This window comes from Heptranchias perlo, unplaced genomic scaffold (genome assembly GCF_035084215.1).
Source record: "Heptranchias perlo isolate sHepPer1 unplaced genomic scaffold, sHepPer1.hap1 HAP1_SCAFFOLD_168, whole genome shotgun sequence".
NCBI lineage: Eukaryota > Metazoa > Chordata > Chondrichthyes > Hexanchiformes > Hexanchidae > Heptranchias > Heptranchias perlo.
Genome location: NW_027138947.1, coordinates 711,781 through 735,881, shown reverse-complemented (window position 1 = coordinate 735,881; position 24,101 = coordinate 711,781). Strand labels below are relative to the sequence as shown.

At 36.5% G+C, this 24,101-nt stretch overlaps 1 protein-coding gene across 1 annotated transcript in view; it reads left to right on the top strand.

Annotated features, from left to right (window-relative positions):
- Window positions 1–24,101, top strand: part of LOC137309551 (mucin-2-like) — a 165,151-nt gene that overhangs the window by 106,429 nt on the left and 34,621 nt on the right. The window contains exon 19 of the mRNA XM_067977696.1: window positions 242–859. Coding sequence (XP_067833797.1) covers window positions 242–859 — 618 coding nt within the window. The remainder of the gene's footprint in view (window positions 1–241; window positions 860–24,101) is intronic.

Sequence of the window (24,101 nt, the reverse complement as noted above, 5' to 3'; positions counted from 1 at the left end):
GTTACTGAAGATCCCCTCAGTGTAAATACAGTAACTGATAATCCCCGAAGTTTAAATACAGTTACTGAAGATCCCCTCAGTGTAAATACAGTAACTGATAATCCCCGAAGTTTAAATACAGTAACTGATAATCCCCCCAGTATAAATAGAGTAACTGGTAATCCCCTCAGTGTAAATACAGTTACTGATAATCCCCTCAGTGTAAATACATTAATTGATAATCCCCCCTGTGTAAATACAGTAATTGATAATCCCCTCAGTGTAAATACAGTAATTGATAATCCCCTCAGTGTAAATAAAGCAACTGATAATCCCCTCAGTGTTAATACAGTAACTGATAATCCGCTCAGTGTTAATTCAGTAACTGATAATCCCCTCAGTGTTAAGACAGTAACTGACAATCCCCTCAGTGTAAATCGGGTAACTGATAATCCCCTCAGTGTAAATAAAGTAACTGATAATCCCCCCAGTGCAAATACAGTAACTGATAATCGCCTCAGGATAAATACAGTGACTGACAATCCCCTCAGTGTTATTACAGTAACTGATAATCACCCCAGTGTAAATCGAGTAACTGATAATCCCCTCAGTGTAAATACAGTAACTGATTATCTCCTCAGTGTTAATACAGTAACTGATAATCCCCTCAGAGTAAATACAGTAATTGATAATCCCCTCATTGTAAATAGAGTAACTCACAATCCCCTCAGTGTAAATACAGTAACTGATGATCCCCCCAGTGTAAATAAAGTAACTGATAATCCCCTCAGTGTTAATACAGTAACTGATAATCACCCCGGTGTAAATCGAGTAACTGATAATCCCCTCAGTGTTAATACAGTAACTGATTATCTCCTCAGTGTTAATACAGTAACTGATAATCTCCTCAGTGTAAATACAGTAACTGATAATCTCGTCAGTGTAAATACAGTAACTGATAATCCTCTCAGTGTTAATACAGTAACTGATAATCCCCTCAGTGTTAATACAGTAACTGATAATCTCCTCAGTGTAAATACAGTAACTGATAATCCCCTCAGTGTTGATACAGCAACTGATAATCTCCTCAGTGTTAATACAGGAACTGATCATCTCCTCAGTGTAAATAGAGTAACTGATAATCCCCTCAGTGTAAATCCAGTAACTGATAATCCCCTCAGTTTTAATACAGTAACGGATAATCCCCTCAGTGTTAATACAGTAACTGATAATATCCTCAGTGTAAATAGAGTAACTGATAATCCCCTCAGTGTTAATACAGTAACTGATAATCCCCTCAGTGTAAATACAGTAACTGATAATCTCCTCAGTGTAAATACAGTAACTGATAATCCCCTCAGTGTTAATACAGTAACTGATAATCTCGTCAGTGTTAATACAGTAACTGACAATCTCCTCAGTGTTAATACAGTAACTGATAATCTCCTCAGTGTAAATACAGTAACTGATAATCCCCTCAGTGTTAATACAGTAACTGATAATCTCCTCAGTGTAAATACAGGAACTGATAATCTCCTCAGTGTTAATAAAGTAACTGATAATCTCCTCAGTGTTAATACAGTAACTGATAATCTCCTCATTGTAAATACAGTGACTGATAATCCCCTCAGTGTTAATACAGTAACTGATTATCCCCTCAGTGTTAATACAGTAACTGATAATCCCCTCAGTGTAAATACAGTTGCTGATAATCCCCTCAGTGTTAATACAGTAACTGATAATCCCCCCAGTGTTAATACAGTAACTGATAATCTCCTCAGTGTTAATACAGTAACTGATAATCCCCTCAGTGTTAATACAGTAACTGATAATCTCCTCATTGTAAATACAGGAACTGATAATCCCCTCAGTGTAAATACAGTAACTGATAATCCCCTCAGTGTAAATACAGTAACTGATAATCCCCTCAGTGTAAATACAGTAACTGATAATCACCTCAGTGTTAATACAGTAACTGATAATCCGCTCAGTGTAAATACAGTAACTGATAATCCCCTCAGTGTAAATACAGTAACTGATAATCCCCTCAGTGTTAATACAGTAACTGATAATCCCCTCAGTGTTAATACAGTAACTGATAAACCCCTCAGTGTTAATACAGTAACTGATAATCACCCCAGTGTAAATCGAGTAACTGATAATCCCCTCAGTGTTAATACAGTAACTGATTATCTCCTCAGTGTTAAGACAGTAACTGATAATCTCCTCAGTGTAAATACAGTAACTGATAATCTCCTCAGTGTTAAGACAGTAACTGATAATCTCCTCAGTGTTAATACAGTAACTGATTATCTCCTCAGTGTTAAGACAGTAACTGATAATCTCCTCAGTGTAAATACAGTAACTGATAATCTCCTCAGTGTAAATACAGTAACTGATAATCCCCTCAGTGTTAATACAGTAACTGATAATCCCCTCAGTGTTAATAGAGTAACTGATAATCTCCTCAGTGTAAATACAGTAACTGATAATCCTCTCAGTGTTGATACAGCAACTGATAATCTCCTCAGTGTTAATACAGTAACTGATAATCCCCTCAGAATAAATACAGTAACTGATAATCTCCTCAGTGTAAATAGAGTAACTGATAATCCCCTCAGTGTAAATACAGTAACTGATAATCCCCTCAGTGTTAATACAGTAACTGATAATCTCCTCAGTGTAAATACAGTAACTGATAATCCCCTCAGTGTTAATACAGTAACTGAAAATCCCCTCAGTGTAAATACAGTAACTGATAATCCCCTCAGTGTTAATACAGTAACTGATAATCCCCTCAGTGTAAATACAGTAACTGATAATCCCCTCAGTGTTAACACAGTAACTGATAATCCCCTCAGTGTAAATACAGTAACTGATAATCCCCTCAGTGTAAATACAGTCACTGATAATCCCCTCAGTGTTAATACAGTAACTGATAATCCGCTCAGTGTAAATACAGTAACTGATAATCCCCTCAGTGTTAATACAGTAACTGATAATCCCCTCAGTGCAAAAACAGTAACTGATAATCCCCTCAGTGTTAATACAGGAACTGATAATCCCCTCAGTGTTAATACAGTAACTGATAAACCCCTCAGTGTTAATACAGTAACTGATAATCACCCCAGTGTAAATCGAGTAACTGATAATCCCCTCAGTGTTAATAGTGTAACTGATTATCTCCTCAGTGTTAATAGTGTAACTGATTATCTCCTCAGTGTTAATACAGTAACTGATAATCTCCTCAGTGTAAATACAGTAACTGATAATCTCCTCAGTGTAAATACAGTGACTGATAATCCCCTCAGTGTTAATACAGTAACTGATAATCCCCTCAGTGTAAATACAGTAGCTGATAATCCCCTCAGTGTTAATACAGTAACTGATAATCCCCCCAGTGTTAATACAGTAACTGATAATCTCCTCAGTGTTAATACAGTAACTGATAATCCCCTCAGTGTTAATACAGCAACTGATAATCTCCTCATTGTAAATACAGTAACTGATAATCCCCTCAGTGTTAATACAGTAACTGATAATCCCCTCAGTGTTAATACAGTAACTGATAATCCCCTCAGTGTTAATACAGTAACTGATAAACCCCTCAGTGTTAATACAGTAACTGATAATCACCCCAGTGTAAATCGAGTAACTGATAATCCCCTCATTGTTAATACAGCAACTGATTATCTCCTCTGTGTTAAGACAGTAACTGATAATCTCCTCAGTGTAAATACAGTAAATGATAATCTCCTCAGTGTAAATACAGGAACTGATAATCCCATCAGTGTTAATACAGTAACTGATAATCCCCTCAGTGTTAATAGAGTAACTGATAATCTCCTCAGTGTAAATACAGTAACTGATAATCCTCTCAGTGTTGATACAGCAACTGATAATCTCCTCAGTGTTAATACAGTAACTGATAATCCCCTCAGTATAAATACAGTAACTGATAATCTCCTCAGTGTAAATAGAGTAACTGATAATCCCCTCAGTGTAAATACAGTAACTGATAATCCCCTCAGTGTTAATACAGTAACTGATAATCCCCTCAGTGTAAATACAGTAACTGATAATCCCCTCAGTGTAAATACAGTAACTGATAATCCCCTCAGTGTTAATACAGTAACTGATAATCCCCTCAGTGTAAATACAGTCACTGATAATCCCCTCAGTGTTAATACAGTAACTGATAATCCCCTCAGTGTAAATACAGTAACTGATAATCCCCTCAGTGTTAATACAGGAACTGATAATCCCCTCAGTGTTAATACAGTAACTGATAAACCCCTCAGTGTTAATACAGTAACTGATAATCACCCCAGTGTAAATCGAGTAACTGATAATCCCCTCAGTGTTAATAGAGTAACTGATTATCTCCTCAGTGTAAATACAGTAACTGAAAAGCTCCTCAGTGTAAATACAGTAACTGATAATCCCCTCAGTGTTAATACAGTAACTGATAATCCCCTCAGTGTTAATACAGTAACTGATAATTTCCTCAGTGTTAATACAGTAACTGATAATCCCCTCAGTGTTGATACAGCAACTGATAATCTCCTCAGTGTTAATACAGTAACTGATAATCTCCTCAGTGTAAATACAGTAACTGATAATCCCCTCAGTGTAAATACAGTAACTGATAATCCCCTCAGTTTTAATACAGTAACTGATAATCCCCTCAGTGTTAATACAGTAACTGATAATCTCCTCAGTGTAAATAGAGTAACTGATAATCCCCTCAGTGTAAATACAGTAACTGATAATCCCCTCAGTGTTAATACAGTAACTGATAATCTCCTCAGTGTAAATAGAGTAACTGATAATCCCCTCAGTGTAAATACAGTAACTGATAATCCCCTCAGTGATAATACAGTAACTGATAATCTCCTCAGTGTAAATACAGTAACTGATAATCTCCTCAGTGTTAATACAGTAACTGATAATCCCCTCAGTGTTAATAAAGTAGCTGATAATCTCCTCAGTTTTAATACAGTAACTGATAATCCGCTCAGTGTAAATACAGTAACTGATAATCCCCTCAGTGTTAATACAGTAACTGATAATCCCCTCAGTGTAAATACAGTAACTGATAATCCCCTCAGTGTTAATACAGGAACTGATAATCCCCTCAGTGTTAATACAGTAACTGATAAACCCCTCAGTGTTAATACAGTAACTGATAATCACCCCAGTGTAAATCGAGTAACTGATAATCCCCTCAGTGTTAATAGTGTAACTGATTATCTCCTCAGTGTTAATACAGTAACTGATAATCCCCTCAGTGTTAATACAGTAACTGATAATCCCCTCAGTGTTAATACAGTAACTGATAATCCCCTCAGTGTTAATACAGTAACTGATAAACCCCTCAGTGTTAATACAGTAACTGATAATCACCCCAGTGTAAATCGAGTAACTGATAATCCCCTCAGTGTTAATACAGCAACTGATTATCTCCTCTGTGTTAAGACAGTAACTGATAATCTCCTCAGTGTAAATACAGTAAATGATAATCTCCTCAGTGTAAATACAGTAACTGATAATCCCATCAGTGTTAATACAGTAACTGATAATCCCCTCAGTGTTAATAGAGTAACTGATAATCTCCTCAGTGTAAATACAGTAACTGATAATCCTCTCAGTGTTGATACAGCAACTGATAATCTCCTCAGTGTTAATACAGTAACTGATAATCCCCTCAGTATAAATACAGTAACTGATAATCTCCTCAGTGTAAATAGAGTAACTGATAATCCCCTCAGTGTAAATACAGTAACTGATAATCCCCTCAGTGTTAATACAGTAACTGATAATCCCCTCAGTGTAAATACAGTAACTGATAATCCCCTCAGTGTAAATACAGTAACTGATAATCCCCTCAGTGTTAATACAGTAACTGATAATCCCCTCAGTGTTAATACAGTAACTGATAATCCCCTCAGTGTAAATACAGTAACTGATAATCCCCTCAGTGTAAATACAGTAACTGATAATCCCCTCAGTGTTAATACAGTAACTGATAAACCCCTCAGTGTTAATACAGTAACTGATAATCACCCCAGTGTAAATCGAGTAACTGATAATCCCTTCAGTGTTAATAGTGTAACTGATTATCTCCTCAGTGTTAATACAGTAACTGATAATCTCCTCAGTGTAAATACAGTAACTGATAATCTCCTCAGTGTAAATACAGTGACTGATAATCCCCTCAGTGTTAATACAGTAACTGATAATCCCCTCAGTGTAAATACAGTAGCTGATAATCCCCTCAGTGTTAATACAGTAACTGATAATCCCCCCAGTGTTAATACAGTAACTGATAATCTCCTCAGTGTTAATACAGTAACTGATAATCCCCTCAGTGTTAATACAGCAACTGATAATCTCCTCATTGTAAATACAGTAACTGATAATCCCCTCAGTGTTAATACAGTAACTGATAATCCCCTCAGTGTTAATACAGTAACTGATAATCCCCTCAGTGTTAATACAGTAACTGATAAACCCCTCAGTGTTAATACAGTAACTGATAATCACCCCAGTGTAAATCGAGTAACTGATAATCCCCTCAGTGTTAATACAGCAACTGATTATCTCCTCTGTGTTAAGACAGTAACTGATAATCTCCTCAGTGTAAATACAGTAAATGATAATCTCCTCAGTGTAAATACAGTAACTGATAATCCCATCAGTGTTAATACAGTAACTGATAATCCCCTCAGTGTTAATAGAGTAACTGATAATCTCCTCAGTGTAAATACAGCAACTGATAATCCTCTCAGTGTTGATACAGCAACTGATAATCTCCTCAGTGTTAATACAGTAACTGATAATCCCCTCAGTATAAATACAGTAACTGATAATCTCCTCAGTGTAAATAGAGTAACTGATAATCCCCTCAGTGTAAATACAGTAACTGATAATCCCCTCAGTGTTAATACAGTAACTGATAATCCCCTCAGTGTAAATACAGTAACTGATAATCCCCTCAGTGTAAATACAGTAACTGATAATCCCCTCAGTGTTAATACAGTAACTGATAATCCCCTCAGTGTAAATACAGTCACTGATAATCCCCTCAGTGTTAATACAGTAACTGATAATCCCCTCAGTGTAAATACAGTAACTGATAATCCCCTCAGTGTTAATACAGGAACTGATAATCCCCTCAGTGTTAATACAGTAACTGATAAACCCCTCAGTGTTAATACAGTAACTGATAATCACCCCAGTGTAAATCGAGTAACTGATAATCCCCTCAGTGTTAATAGAGTAACTGATTATCTCCTCAGTGTAAATACAGTAACTGATAAGCTCCTCAGTGTAAATACAGTAACTGATAATCCCCTCAGTGTTAATACAGTAACTGATAATCCCCTCAGTGTTAATACAGTAACTGATAATTTCCTCAGTGTTAATACAGTAACTGATAATCCCCTCAGTGTTGATACAGCAACTGATAATCTCCTCAGTGTTAATACAGTAACTGATAATCTCCTCAGTGTAAATACAGTAACTGATAATCCCCTCAGTGTAAATACAGAAACTGATAATCCCCTCAGTTTTAATACAGTAACTGATAATCCCCTCAGTGTTAATACAGTAACTGATAATCTCCTCAGTGTAAATAGAGTAACTGATAATCCCCTCAGTGTAAATACAGTAACTGATAATCCCCTCAGTGTTAATACAGTAACTGATAATCTCCTCAGTGTAAATAGAGTAACTGATAATCCCCTCAGTGTAAATACAGTAACTGATAATCCCCTCAGTGATAATACAGTAACTGATAATCTCCTCAGTGTAAATACAGTAACTGATAATCCCCTCAGTGTAAATACAGTAACTGATAATCACCTCAGTGTTAATACAGTAACTGATAATCCGCTCAGTGTAAATACAGTAACTGTTAATCCCCTCAGTGTTAATACAGTAACTGATAATCCCCTCAGTGTAAATACAGTAACTGATAATCCCCTCAGTGTTAATACAGTAACTGATAATCCCCTCAGTGTTAATACAATAACTGATAAACCCCTCAGTGTTAATACAGTAACTGATAATCACCCCAGTGTAAATCGAGTAACTGATAATCCCCTCAGTGTTAATACAGTAACTGATTATCTCCTCAGTGTTAAGACAGTAACTGATAATCTCCTCAGTGTAAATACAGTAACTGATAAACTCCTCAGTGTAAATACAGTTATTGATAATCCCCTCAGTGTTAATACAGTAACTGATAATCCCCTCAGTGTAAATACAGTAACTGATAATCCTCTCAGTGTTGATACAGCAACTGATAATCTCCTCAGTGTTAATACAGTAACTGATAATCCCCTCAGAATAAATACAGTAACTGATAATCTCCTCAGTGTAAATAGAGTAACTGATAATCCCCTCAGTGTAAATACAGTAACTGATAATCCCCTCAGTGTTAATACAGTAACTGATAATCTCCTCAGTGTAAATACAGTAACTGATAATCCCCTCAGTGTTAATACAGTAACTGATAATCCCCTCAGTGTTAATACAGTAACTGATAATCCCCTCAGTGTAAATACAGTAACTGATAATCCCCTCAGTGTTAATACAGTAACTGATAATCCCCTCAGTGTATATACAGTAACTGATAATCCCCTCAGTGTAAATACAGTCACTGATAATCCCCTCAGTGTTAATACAGTAACTGATAATCCGCTCAGTGTAAATACAGTAACTGATAAGCCCCTCAGTGTTAATACAGTAACTGATAATCCCCTCAGTGTAAATACAGTAACTGATAATCCCCTCAGTGTTAATACAGGAACTGATAATCCCCTCAGTGTTAATACAGTAACTGATAAACCCCTCAGTGTTAATACAGTAACTGATAATCACCCCAGTGTAAATCGAGTAACTGATAATCCCCTCAGTGTTAATAGAGTAACTGATTATCTCCTCAGTGTTAATACAGTAACTGATAATCTCCTCAGTGTTAATACAGTAACTGATAATCTCCTCAGTGTAAATACAGTGACTGATAATCCCCTCAGTGTTAATACAGTAACTGATTATCCCCTCAGTGTTAATACAGTAACTGATAATCCCCTCAGTGTAAATACAGTAGCTGATAATCCCCTCAGTGTTAATACAGTAACTGATAATCCCCCCAGTGTTAATACAGTAACTGATAATCTCCTCAGTGTTAATACAGTAACTGATAATCCCCTCAGTGTTAATACAGTAACTGATAATCTCCTCATTGTAAATACAGTAACTGATAATCCCCTCAGTGTTAATACAGTAACTGATAATCCCCTCAGTGTTAATACAGTAACTGATAAACCCCTCAGTGTAAATACAGTAACTGATAATCCCCTCAGTGTTAATACAGTAACTGATAATCCCCTCAGTGTAAATACAGTAACTGATAATCCCCTCAGTGTAAATACAGTAACTGATAATCCCCTCAGTGTAAATACAGTAACTGATAATCACCTCAGTGTTAATAGAGTAACTGATAATCCGCTCAGTGTAAATACAGTAACTGATAATCCCCTCAGTGTTAATACAGTAACTGATAATCCCCTCAGTGTAAATACAAGTAAGTGATAATCCCCTCAGTGTTAATACAGTAACTGATAATCCCCTCAGTGTTAATACAGTAACTGATAATCACCCCAGTGTAAATCGAGTAACTGATAATCCCCTCAGTGTTAATACAGCAACTGATTATCTCCTCTGTGTTAAGACAGTAACTGATAATCTCCTCAGTGTAAATACAGTAACTGATAATCTCCTCAGTGTAAATACAGTAACTGATAATCCCCTCAGTGTTAATACAGTAACTGATAATCCCCTCAGTGTTAATAGAGTAACTGATAATCTCCTCAGTGTAAATACAGTAACTGATAATCCTCTCAGTGTTGATACAGCAACTGATAATCTCCTCAGTGTTAATACAGTAACTGATAATCCCCTCAGTATAAATACAGTAACTGTTAATCTCCTCAGTGTAAATAGAGTAACTGATAATCCCCTCAGTGTAAATACAGTAACTGATAATCCCCTCAGTGTTAATACAGTAACTGATAATCTCCTCAGTGTAAATACAGTAACTGATAATCCCCTCAGTGTTAATACAGTAACTGATAATCCCCTCTGTGTAAATACAGTAACTGATAATCCCCTCAGTGTTAATACAGTAACTGATAATCCCCTCAGTGTAAATACAGTAACTGATAATCCCCTCAGTGTTAATACAGTAACTGATAATCCCCTCAGTGTAAATACAGTAACTGATAATCTCCTCAGAGTAAATACAGTCACTGATAATCCCCTCAGTGTTAATACAGGAACTGATAATCCCCTCAGTGTAAATACAGTAACTGATAATCCCCTCAGTGTTAATACAGTAACTGATAATCCCCTCAGTGTAAATACAGTAACTGATAATCCCCTCAGTGTTAATACAGTAACTGATAATCCCCTCAGTGTTAATACAGTAACTGATAATCCCCTCAGTGTAAATACAGTAACTGATAATCCCCTCAGTGTTAATACAGTAACTGATAATCCCCTCAGTGTATATACAGTAACTGATAATCCCCTCAGTGTAAATACAGTCACTGATAATCCCCTCAGTGTTAATACAGTAACTGATAATCCGCTCAGTGTAAATACAGTAACTGATAAGCCCCTCAGTGTTAATACAGTAACTGATAATCCCCTCAGTGCAAATACAGTAACTGATAATCCCCTCAGTGTTAATACAGGAACTGATAATCCCCTCAGTGTTAATACAGTAACTGATAAACCCCTCAGTGTTAATACAGTAACTGATAATCACCCCAGTGTAAATCGAGTAACTGATAATCCCCTCAGTGTTAATAGAGTAACTGATTATCTCCTCAGTGTTAATACAGTAACTGATAATCTCCTCAGTGTTAATACAGTAACTGATAATCTCCTCAGTGTAAATACAGTGACTGATAATCCCCTCAGTGTTAATACAGTAACTGATTATCCCCTCAGTGTTAATACAGTAACTGATAATCCCCTCAGTGTAAATACAGTAGCTGATAATCCCCTCAGTGTTAATACAGTAACTGATAATCCCCCCAGTGTTAATACAGTAACTGATAATCTCCTCAGTGTTAATACAGTAACTGATAATCCCCTCAGTGTTAATACAGTAACTGATAATCTCCTCATTGTAAATACAGTAACTGATAATCCCCTCAGTGTTAATACAGTAACTGATAATCCCCTCAGTGTTAATACAGTAACTGATAAACCCCTCAGTGTAAATACAGTAACTGATAATCCCCTCAGTGTTAATACAGTAACTGATAATCCCCTCAGTGTAAATACAGTAACTGATAATCCCCTCAGTGTAAATACAGTAACTGATAATCCCCTCAGTGTAAATACAGTAACTGATAATCACCTCAGTGTTAATAGAGTAACTGATAATCCGCTCAGTGTAAATACAGTAACTGATAATCCCCTCAGTGTTAATACAGTAACTGATAATCCCCTCAGTGTAAATACAAGTAAGTGATAATCCCCTCAGTGTTAATACAGTAACTGATAATCCCCTCAGTGTTAATACAGTAACTGATAATCACCCCAGTGTAAATCGAGGAACTGATAATCCCCTCAGTGTTAATACAGCAACTGATTATCTCCTCTGTGTTAAGACAGTAACTGATAATCTCCTCAGTGTAAATACAGTAACTGATAATCTCCTCAGTGTAAATACAGTAACTGATAATCCCCTCAGTGTTAATACAGTAACTGATAATCCCCTCAGTGTTAATAGAGTAACTGATAATCTCCTCAGTGTAAATACAGTAACTGATAATCCTCTCAGTGTTGATACAGCAACTGATAATCTCCTCAGTGTTAATACAGTAACTGATAATCCCCTCAGTATAAATACAGTAACTGTTAATCTCCTCAGTGTAAATAGAGTAACTGATAATCCCCTCAGTGTAAATACAGTAACTGATAATCCCCTCAGTGTTAATACAGTAACTGATAATCTCCTCAGTGTAAATACAGTAACTGATAATCCCCTCAGTGTTAATACAGTAACTGATAATCCCCTCTGTGTAAATACAGTAACTGATAATCCCCTCAGTGTTAATACAGTAACTGATAATCCCCTCAGTGTAAATACAGTAACTGATAATCCCCTCAGTGTTAATACAGTAACTGATAATCCCCTCAGTGTAAATACAGTAACTGATAATCTCCTCAGAGTAAATACAGTCACTGATAATCCCCTCAGTGTTAATACAGGAACTGATAATCCCCTCAGTGTAAATACAGTAACTGATAATCCCCTCAGTGTTAATACAGTAACTGATAATCCCCTCAGTGTAAATACAGTAACTGATAATCCCCTCAGTGTTAATACAGGAACTGATAATCCCCTCAGTGTTAATACAGTAACTGATAAACCCCTCAGTGTTAATACAGTAACTGATAATCACCCCAGTGTAAATCGAGTAACTGATAATCCCCTCAGTGTTAATAGAGTAACTGATTATCTCCTCAGTGTTGATACAGTAACTGATAATCTCCTCAGTGTAAATACAGTAACTGATAATCCCCTCAGTGTTAATACAGTAACTGATAATCCCCTCAGTGTTAATACAGTAACTGATAATTTCCTCAGTGTTAATACAGTAACTGATAATCACCTCAGTGTTGATACAGTAACTGATAATCCCCTCAGTGTAAATACAGTAACTGATAATCTCCTCAGAGTAAATACAGTCACTGATAATCCCCTCAGTGTTAATACAGGAACTGATAATCCCCTCAGTGTAAATACAGTAACTGATAATCCCCTCAGTGTTAATACAGTAACTGATAATCCCCTCAGTGTAAATACAGTAACTGATAATCCCCTCAGTGTTAATACAGTAACTGATAATCCCCTCAGTGTTAATACAGTAACTGATAATCCCCTCAGTGTAAATACAGTAACTGATAATCCCCTCAGTGTTAATACAGTAACTGATAATCCCCTCAGTGTATATACAGTAACTGATAATCCCCTCAGTGTAAATACAGTCACTGATAATCCCCTCAGTGTTAATACAGTAACTGATAATCCGCTCAGTGTAAATACAGTAACTGATAAGCCCCTCAGTGTTAATACAGTAACTGATAATCCCCTCAGTGCAAATACAGTAACTGATAATCCCCTCAGTGTTAATACAGGAACTGATAATCCCCTCAGTGTTAATACAGTAACTGATAAACCCCTCAGTGTTAATACAGTAACTGATAATCACCCCAGTGTAAATCGAGTAACTGATAATCCCCTCAGTGTTAATAGAGTAACTGATTATCTCCTCAGTGTTAATACAGTAACTGATAATCTCCTCAGTGTTAATACAGTAACTGATAATCTCCTCAGTGTAAATACAGTGACTGATAATCCCCTCAGTGTTAATACAGTAACTGATTATCCCCTCAGTGTTAATACAGTAACTGATAATCCCCTCAGTGTAAATACAGTAGCTGATAATCCCCTCAGTGTTAATACAGTAACTGATAATCCCCCCAGTGTTAATACAGTAACTGATAATCTCCTCAGTGTTAATACAGTAACTGATAATCCCCTCAGTGTTAATACAGTAACTGATAATCTCCTCATTGTAAATACAGTAACTGATAATCCCCTCAGTGTTAATACAGTAACTGATAATCCCCTCAGTGTTAATACAGTAACTGATAAACCCCTCAGTGTAAATACAGTAACTGATAATCCCCTCAGTGTTAATACAGTAACTGATAATCCCCTCAGTGTAAATACAGTAACTGATAATCCCCTCAGTGTAAATACAGTAACTGATAATCCCCTCAGTGTAAATACAGTAACTGATAATCACCTCAGTGTTAATAGAGTAACTGATAATCCGCTCAGTGTAAATACAGTAACTGATAATCCCCTCAGTGTTAATACAGTAACTGATAATCCCCTCAGTGTAAATACAAGTAAGTGATAATCCCCTCAGTGTTAATACAGTAACTGATAATCCCCTCAGTGTTAATACAGTAACTGATAATCACCCCAGTGTAAATCGAGGAACTGATAATCCCCTCAGTGTTAATACAGCAACTGATTATCTCCTCTGTGTTAAGACAGTAACTGATAATCTCCTCAGTGTAAATACAGTAACTGATAATCTCCTCAGTGTAAATACAGTAACTGATAATCCCCTCAGTGTTAATACAGTAACTGATAATCCCCTCAGTGTTAATAGAGTAACTGATAATCTCCTCAGTGTAAATACAGTAACTGATAATCCTCTCAGTGTTGATACAGCAACTGATAATCTCCTCAGTGTTAATACAGTAACTGATAATCCCCTCAGTATAAATACAGTAACTGTTAATCTCCTCAGTGTAAATAGAGTAACTGATAATCCCCTCAGTGTAAATACAGTAACTGATAATCCCCTCAGTGTTAATACAGTAACTGATAATCTCCTCAGTGTAAATACAGTAACTGATAATCCCCTCAGTGTTAATACAGTAACTGATAATCCCCTCTGTGTAAATACAGTAACTGATAATCCCCTCAGTGTTAATACAGTAACTGATAATCCCCTCAGTGTAAATACAGTAACTGATAATCCCCTCAGTGTTAATACAGTAACTGATAATCCCCTCAGTGTAAATACAGTAACTGATAATCTCCTCAGAGTAAATACAGTCACTGATAATCCCCTCAGTGTTAATACAGGAACTGATAATCCCCTCAGTGTAAATACAGTAACTGATAATCCCCTCAGTGTTAATACAGTAACTGATAATCCCCTCAGTGTAAATACAGTAACTGATAATCCCCTCAGTGTTAATACAGGAACTGATAATCCCCTCAGTGTTAATACAGTAACTGATAAACCCCTCAGTGTTAATACAGTAACTGATAATCACCCCAGTGTAAATCGAGTAACTGATAATCCCCTCAGTGTTAATAGAGTAACTGATTATCTCCTCAGTGTTGATACAGTAACTGATAATCTCCTCAGTGTAAATACAGTAACTGATAATCCCCTCAGTGTTAATACAGTAACTGATAATCCCCTCAGTGTTAATACAGTAACTGATAATTTCCTCAGTGTTAATACAGTAACTGATAATCACCTCAGTGTTGATACAGCAACTGATAATCTCCTCAGTGTTAATACAGTAACTGATAATCTCCTCAGTGTAAATAGAGTAACTGATAATCCCCTCAGTGTAAATACAGTAACTGATAATCCCCTCAGTTTTAATACAGTAACTGATAATCCCCTCAGTGTTAATACAGTAACTGATAATCTCCTCAGTGTAAATAGAGTAACTGATAATCCCCTCAGTGTAAATACAGTAACTGATAATCCCCTCAGTGTTAATACAGTAACTGATAATCTCCTCAGTGTAAATAGAGTAACTGATAATCGCCTCAGTGTAAATACAGTAACTGATAATCCCCTCAGTGTTAATACAGTAACTGATAATCTCCTCAGTGTAAATACAGTAACTGATAATCTCCTCAGTGTTAATACAGTAACTGATAATCCCCTCAGTGTTAATAAAGTAGCTGATAATCTCCTCTGTGTTAATACAGTAACTGATAATCTCCTCAGTGTAAATACAGTGACTGATAATCCCCTCAGTGTTAATACAGTAACTGATTATCCCCTCAGTGTTAATACAGTAACTGATAATCCCCTCAGTGTAAATACAGCAGCTGATAATCCCCTCAGTGTTAATACAGGAACTGATAATCCCCCCAGTGTTAATACAGTAACTGATAATCCCCTCAGTGTTAATACAGTAACTGATAAACCCCTCAGTGTAAATACAGTAACTGATAATCCCCTCAGTGTTAATACAGTAACTGATAATCCCCTCAGTGTAAATACAGTAACTGATAATCCCCTCAGTGTAAATACAGTAACTGATAATCCCCTCAGTGTAAATACAGTAACTGATAATCACCTCAGTGTTAATAGAGTAACTGATAATCCGCTCAGTGTAAATACAGTAACTGATAATCCCCTCAGTGTTAATACAGTAACTGATAATCCCCTCAGTGTAAATACAAGTAAGTGATAATCCCCTCAGTGTTAATACAGTAACTGATAATCCCCTCAGTGTTAATACAGTAACTGATAATCACCCCAGTGTAAATCGAGTAACTGACAATCCCCTCAGTGTTAATACAGCAACTGATTATCTCCTCTCTGTTAAGACAGTAACTGATAATCTCCTCAGTGTAAATACAGTAACTGATAATCTCCTCAGTGTAAATACAGTAACTGATAATCCCCTCAGTGTTAATACAGTAACTGATAATCCCCTCAGTGTTAATAGAGTAACTGATAATCTCCTCAGTGTAAATACAGTAACTGATAATCCTCTCAGTGTTGATACAGCAACTGATAATCTCCTCAGTGTTAATACAGTAACTGATAATCCCCTCAGTATAAATACAGTAACTGTTAATCTCCTGAGTGTAAATAGAGTAACTGATAATCCCCTCAGTGTAAATACAGTAACTGATAATCCCCTCAGTGTTAATACAGTAACTGATAATCTCCTCAGTGTAAATACAGTAACTGATAATCCCCTCAGTGTTAATACAGTAACTGATAATCCCCTCTGTGTAAATACAGTAACTGATAATCCCCTCAGTGTTAATACAGTAACTGATAATCCCCTCAGTGTAAATACAGTAACTGATAATCCCCTCAGTGTTAATACAGTAACTGATAATCCCCTCAGTGTAAATACAGTAACTGATAATCTCCTCAGAGTAAATACAGTCACTGATAATCCCCTCAGTGTTAATACAGTAACTGATAATCCCCTCAGTGTAAATACAGTAACTGATAATCCCCTCAGTGTAAATACAGTAACTGATAATCCCCTCAGTGTTAATACAGTAACTGATAATCCCCTCAGTGTTAATACAGTAACTGATAAACCCCTCAGTGTTAATACAGTAACTGATAATCACCCCAGTGTAAATCGAGTAACTGATAATCCCCTCAGTGTTAATAGAGTAACTGATTATCTCCTCAGTGTTGATACAGTAACTGATAATCTCCTCAGTGTAAATACAGTAACTGATAATCCCCTCAGTGTTAATACAGTAACTGATAATCCCCTCAGTGTTAATACAGTAACTGATAATTTCCTCAGTGTTAATACAGTAACTGATAATCCCCTCAGTGTTGATACAGCAACTGATAATCTCCTCAGTGTTAATACAGTAACTGATAATCTCCTCAGTGTAAATAGAGTAACTGATAATCCCCTCAGTGTAAATACAGTAACTGATAATCCCCTCAGTTTTAATACAGTAACTGATAATCCCCTCAGTGTTAATACAGTAACTGATAATCTCCTCAGTGTAAATAGAGTAACTGATAATCCCCTCAGTGTAAATACAGTAACTGATAATCCCCTCAGTGTTAATACAGTAACTGATAATCTCCTCAGTGTAAATAGAGTAACTGATAATCCCCTCAGTGTAAATACAGTAACTGATAATCCCCTCAGTGTTAATACAGTAACTGATAATCTCCTCAGTGTAAATACAGTAACTGATAATCTCCTCAGTGTTAATACAGTAACTGATAATCCCCTCAGTGTTAATAAAGTAGCTGATAATCTCCTCTGTGTTAATACAGTAACTGATAATCTCCTCAGTGTAAATACAGTGACTGATAATCCCCTCAGTGTTAATACAGTAACTGATTATCCCCTCAGTGTTAATACAGTAACTGATAATCCCCTCAGTGTAAATACAGCAGCTGATAATCCCCTCAGTGTTAATACAGGAACTGATAATCCCCCCAGTGTTAATACAGTAACTGATAATCTCCTCAGTCTTAATACAGTAACTGATAATCTCCTCAGTGTTAATACAGTAACTGATAATCTCCTCAGTGTAAATACAGTAACTGATAATCCCCTCAGTGTTAATACAGTAACTGATAATCCCCTCAGTGTAAATACAGTAACTTATAATCCCCTCAGTGTTAATACAGTAACTGATAATCCCCTCAGTGTAAATACAGTAACTGATAATCCCCTCAGTGTTAATACAGCAACTGATAATCCCCTCAGTGTAAATACAGTAACTGATAATCCCCTCAGTGTAAATACAGTAACTGATAATCCCCTCAGTGTAAATACAGTAACTGATAATCCCCTCAGTGTTAATACAGGAACTGATAATCCCCTCAGTGTTAATACAGTAACTGATAATCCCCTCAGTGTGAATACAGCAACTGATAATCCCCTCAGTGTTAATACAGTAACTGATAATCCCTTCAGTGTTAATACAGTAACTGATAATCCCCTCAGTGTAAATACAGTAACTGATAATTCCCTCAGTCTAAATACAGTAACTGATAATCCCCTCAGTGTAAATACAGTAACTGATGACCCCCCAGTGTAAATTGAGTAACTGATAATCCCCTCAGTGTAAATACAGTAACTGATGATCCCCCCAGTGGAAATACAGTAACTGATAATCGCCTCAGTGTAAATACAGTAACTGATAATCGCCTCAGTGTGAATTCAGTAACTGATAATCCCCTCAGTGTAAATACAGTAACTGATAATCCCCTCAGTGTAAATACAGTAACTGATAATCCCCCAGTGTAAATACAGTAACTGATAATCCTCTCATTGTAAATACATTAACTGATAATCCGCCCAGTGTAAATACAGTAACTGATAATCCCCTCAGTGTAAATACAGTAACTGATAATCCCTCCAGTGTAAATACAGTAACTGATAATCCTCCATTGTAAATTCAGTAACTGATCATCCCCTGATTGTAAATACAGTAACTGAAAATCACCTCAGTGTAAATACAGTAACTGATAATCCCCTCAGTGTAAATGCAGTAACTGATAATCCCCTCAGTGTAAATACAGTAACTGATAATCCCCTCATTGTAAATACAGTAACTGATAATCCCCCATTGTAAATTCAGTAACTGATTATCCCCTCATTGTAAATACAGTAACTGACAATCCCTTCAGTGTTAATACAGTAACTGATAATCACCTCAGTGTAAATTCAGTAACTGATAATCCCCTCAGTGTAAATTCAGTAACTGATAATCCCCTCAGTGTTAATACAGTAACTGATAATCCCTTCAGTGTTAATACAGTAACTGATAATCACCTTAGTGTAAATTCAGTAACTGATAATCCCCTCAGTGTGAATACAGTAACTGATAATCCCCTCATTGTAAATACAGTAACTGATAATCATCTCAGTGTAAATTCAGTAACTGATAATCCCCTCAGTGTAAATACAGTAACTGATAATCACCTCAGTGTAAATTCAGTAACTGATAATCCCCTCATTGTAAATACAGTAAATGATAATCCCCTCAGTGTAAATACAGTAACTGATAATCCCCTCATTGTAAATACAGTAACTGATAATCCCCTCAGTGTAAATACAGTAACTGATAATCCCCTCAGTGTAAATAGAGTTACTGATAATCACCTCAGTGTAAATACAGGAACTGATAATCCCCTCAGTGTAAATACAGTAACTGATAATCGCCTCAACGTGAATTCAGTAACTGATAATCGCATCAGTGTAAATTCAGTAACTGATAATCCCCTCAGTGTAAATAGAGTTACTGATAATCACCTCAGTTTAAATACAGTAACTGATAATCCCCTCAGTGTAAATACAGTAACTGATAATCACCTCAGTGTAAATTCAGTAACTGATAATCCCCTCATTGTAAATACAGTAACTGATAATCCCCTCAGTGTAAATACAGTAACTGATAATCCCCTCATTGTAAATACAGTAACTGATAATCCCCTCAGTGTAAATACAGTAACTGATAATCCCCTCAGTGTAAATACAGTAACTGATAATCCCCTCAGTGTTAATTCAGTAACTGATAATTGCCTCAGTGTGAATTCAGTAACTGATAATGCCTCAGTGTAAATACAGTAACTGATAATCCCCCAGTGTAAACAGAGTAACTGATAATCACCTGAGTGTAAATCGAGTAACTTATAATCCCCCCAGTGTAAATGCAGTAACTGATAATCCCCTCAGTGTAAATACAGTATCTGTTCATCCCCTCAGTGTAAATACAGTAACTGATAATCCCCTCAGTGTTAATACAGTAACTGATAATCCCCTCAGTGTCAATTGAGCAACTGATAATCCCCTCAGTGTTAATACAGGAACTGATAATCCCCTCAGTGTTAATACAGTAACTGATAATCTCCTCAATGTGAATACAGTCACTGATAATCCCCTCAGTGTGAATACAGTAACTGATAATCCCCTCAGTGTCAATTGAGCAACTGATAATCCCCTCTGTGTTAATACAGTCACTGATAATCTCCTCGCTGTAAATACAGTCACTGATAATCCCCTCACTGTAAATACAGTAACTGATAATCCCCTCAGTTTTAAGACAGTAACTGATAATCCCCCCAGTGTAAATACATTAACTGATAATCCCCCTGTGTAAATAGAGTAACTAATAATCCCCTCAGTGTAAATACAGTAACTGATGATCCCCCCAGTGTGAATAGAGTAACTGATAATCCCCTCAGTGTAAATACTGTAACTGATAATCCCCTCACTGTAAATACAGTAACTGATAATCCCCTCAGTTTTAAGACAGTAACTGATAATCCCCCCAGTGTAAATACATTAACTGATAATCCCCCTGTGTAAATAGAGCAACTAATAATCCCCTCAGTGTAAATACAGTAACTGATGATCCCCCCAGTGTGAATAGAGTAACTGATAATCCCCTCAGTGTTAATACAGTAACTGATAGTCCCCTCAGTGTGAATTCAGTAACTGATAATCCCCTCAGTGCAAATACAGTAACTGATAATCACCTCAGTGTTAAGGCAGTAGCTGATAATCCCCTCACTGTTAATACAGTAACTGATAATCCCTTCAGTGTTAATACAGTAACTGATAATCCCCTCAGTTTAAATACAGTAACTGATAATTCCCTCAGTGTTAATACAGTAACTGATAATCCCCTCAGTTTAAGTACAGTAACTGATGATCCCCTCAGTGTTAATACAGTAACTGATCGTCCCCTCAGTGTGAATTCAGTAACTGATAATCACCTCAGTGTTAAGACAGTAACTGATAATCCCCTCAGTTTAAATACAGTAACTGATAATTCCCTCAGTCTAAATACAGTAACTGATAATCCCCTCAGTATAAATACAGTAACTGATAACCCCCCAGTGTAAATTGAGTAACTGATAATCCCCTCAGTGTAAATACAGTAACTGATGATCCCCCCAGTGGAAATACAGTAACTGATAATCGCCTCAGTGTAAATACAGTAACTGATAATCGCCTCAGTGTGAATTCAGTAACTGATAATCCCCTCAGTGTAAATACAGTAACTGATAATCCCCTCAGTGTAAATACAGTAACTGATAATCCCCCAGTGTAAATACAGTAACTGATAATCCTCTCATTGTAAATACATTAACTGATAATCCGCCCAGTGTAAATACAGTAACTGATAATCCCCTCAGTGTAAATACAGTAACTGATAATCCCCCCAGTGTAAATACAGTAACTGATAATCATCCATTGTAAATTCAGTAACTGATCATCCCCTGATTGTAAATACAGTAACTGATAATCACCTCAGTGTAAATACAGTAACTGATAATCCCCTCAGTGTAAATGCAGTAACTGATAATCCCCTCAGTGTAAATACAGTAACTGATAATCCCCTCAGTGTAAATGCAGTAACTGATAATCCCCTCAGTGTAAATGCAGTAACTGATAATCCCCCATTGTAAATTCAGTAACTGATTATCCCCTCATTGTAAATACAGTAACTGATAATCACCTCAGTGTAAATACAGTAACTGATAATCCCCTCAGTGTAAATGCAGTAACTGATAATCCCCTCAGTGTAAATACAGTAACTGATAATCCCCTCATTGTAAATACAGTAACTGATAATCCACCATTGTAAATTCAGTAACTGATTATCCCCTCATTGTAAATACAGTAACTGACAATCCCTTCAGTGTTAATACAGTAACTGATAATCACCTCAGTGAAAATTCAGTAACTGATAATCCCCTCAGTGTAAATTCAGTAACTGATAATCCCCTCAGTGTTCATACAGTAACTGATAATCCCTTCAGTGTTAATACAGTAACTGATAATCACCTTAGTGTAAATTCAGTAACTGATAATCCCCTCAGTGTAAATACAGTAACTGATAATCCCCTCATTGTAAATACAGTAACTGATAATCATCTCAGTGTAAATTCAGTAACTGATAATCCCCTCAGTGTAAATACAGTAACTGATAATCACCTCAGTGTAAATTCAGTAACTGATAATCCCCTCATTGTAAATACAGTAACTGATAATCCCCTCAGTGTAAATACAGTAACTGATAATCCCCTCATTGTAAATACAGTCACTGATAATCCCCTCAGTGTAAATACAGTAACTGATAATCCCCTCAGTGTAAATAGAGTTACTGATAATCACCTCAGTGTAAATACAGGAACTGATAATCCCCTCAGTGTAAATACAGTAACTGATAATCGCCTCAACGTGAATTCAGTAACTGATAATCGCATCAGTGTAAATTCAGTAACTGATAATCCCCTCAGTGTAAATAGAGTTACTGATAATCACCTCAGTTTAAATACAGTAACTGATAATCCCCTCAGTTTTAATACAGTAACTGATAATTGCCTCATTGAAAATTCAGTAACTGATAATCCCCTCAGTGTAAATACAGTAACTGATAATCCCCTCAGTGTTAATTCAGTAACTGACAATTGCCTCAGTGTGAATTCAGTAACTGATAATGCCTCAGTGTAAATACAGTAACTGATAATCCCCCAGTGTAAACAGAGTAACTGATAATCACCTGAGTGTAAATCGAGTAACTTATAATCCCCCCAGTGTAAATGCAGTAACTGATAATCCCCTCAGTGTAAATACAGTATCTGTTCATCCCCTCAGTGTAAATACAGTAACTGATAATCCCCTCAGTGTTAATACAGTAACTGATAATCCCCTCAGTGTCAATTGAGCAACTGATAATCCCCTCAGTGTTAATCCAGGAACTGATAATCCCCTCAGTGTTAATACAGTAACTGATAATCTCCTCAATGTGAATACAGTCACTGATAATCCCCTCAGTGTGAATACAGTAACTGATAATCCCCTCAGTGTCAATTGAGCAACTGATCATCCCCTCTGTGTTAATACAGTCACTGATAATCTCCTCGCTGTAAATACAGTCACTGATAATCCCCTCACTGTAAATACAGTAACTGATAATCCCCTCAGTTTTAAGACAGTAACTGATAATCCCCCCAGTGTAAATACATTAACTGATAATCCCCCTGTGTAAATAGAGTAACTAATAATCCCCTCAGTGTAAATACAGTAACTGATGATCCCCCCAGTGTGAATAGAGTAACTGATAATCCCCTCAGTGTAAATACTGTAACTGATAATCCCCTCACTGTAAATACAGTAACTGATAATCCCCTCAGTTTTAAGACAGTAACTGATAATCCCCCCAGTGTAAATACATTAACTGATAATCCCCCTGTGTAAATAGAGTAACTAATAATCCCCTCAGTGTAAATACAGTAACTGATGATCCCCCCAGTGGGAATAGAGTAACTGATAATCCCCTCAGTGTTAATACAGTAACTGATAGTCCCCTCAGTGTGAATTCAGTAACTGATAATCCCCTCAGTGTAAATACAGTAACTGATAATCACCTCAGTGTTAAGGCAGTAGCTGATAATCCCCTCACTGTTAATACAGTAACTGATAATCCCTTCAGTGTTAATACAGTAACTGATAATCCCCTCAGTTTAAATACAGTAACTGATAATTCCCTCAGTGTTAATACAGTAACTGATAATCCCCTCAGTGTAAGTACAGTAACTGATGATCCCCTCAGTGTTAATACAGTAACTGATCGTCCCCTCAGTGTGAATTCAGTAACTCATAATCACCTCAGTGTTAAGACAGTAACTGATAATCCCCTCAGTGTAAATACAGTAACTGATAATTCCCTCAGTCTA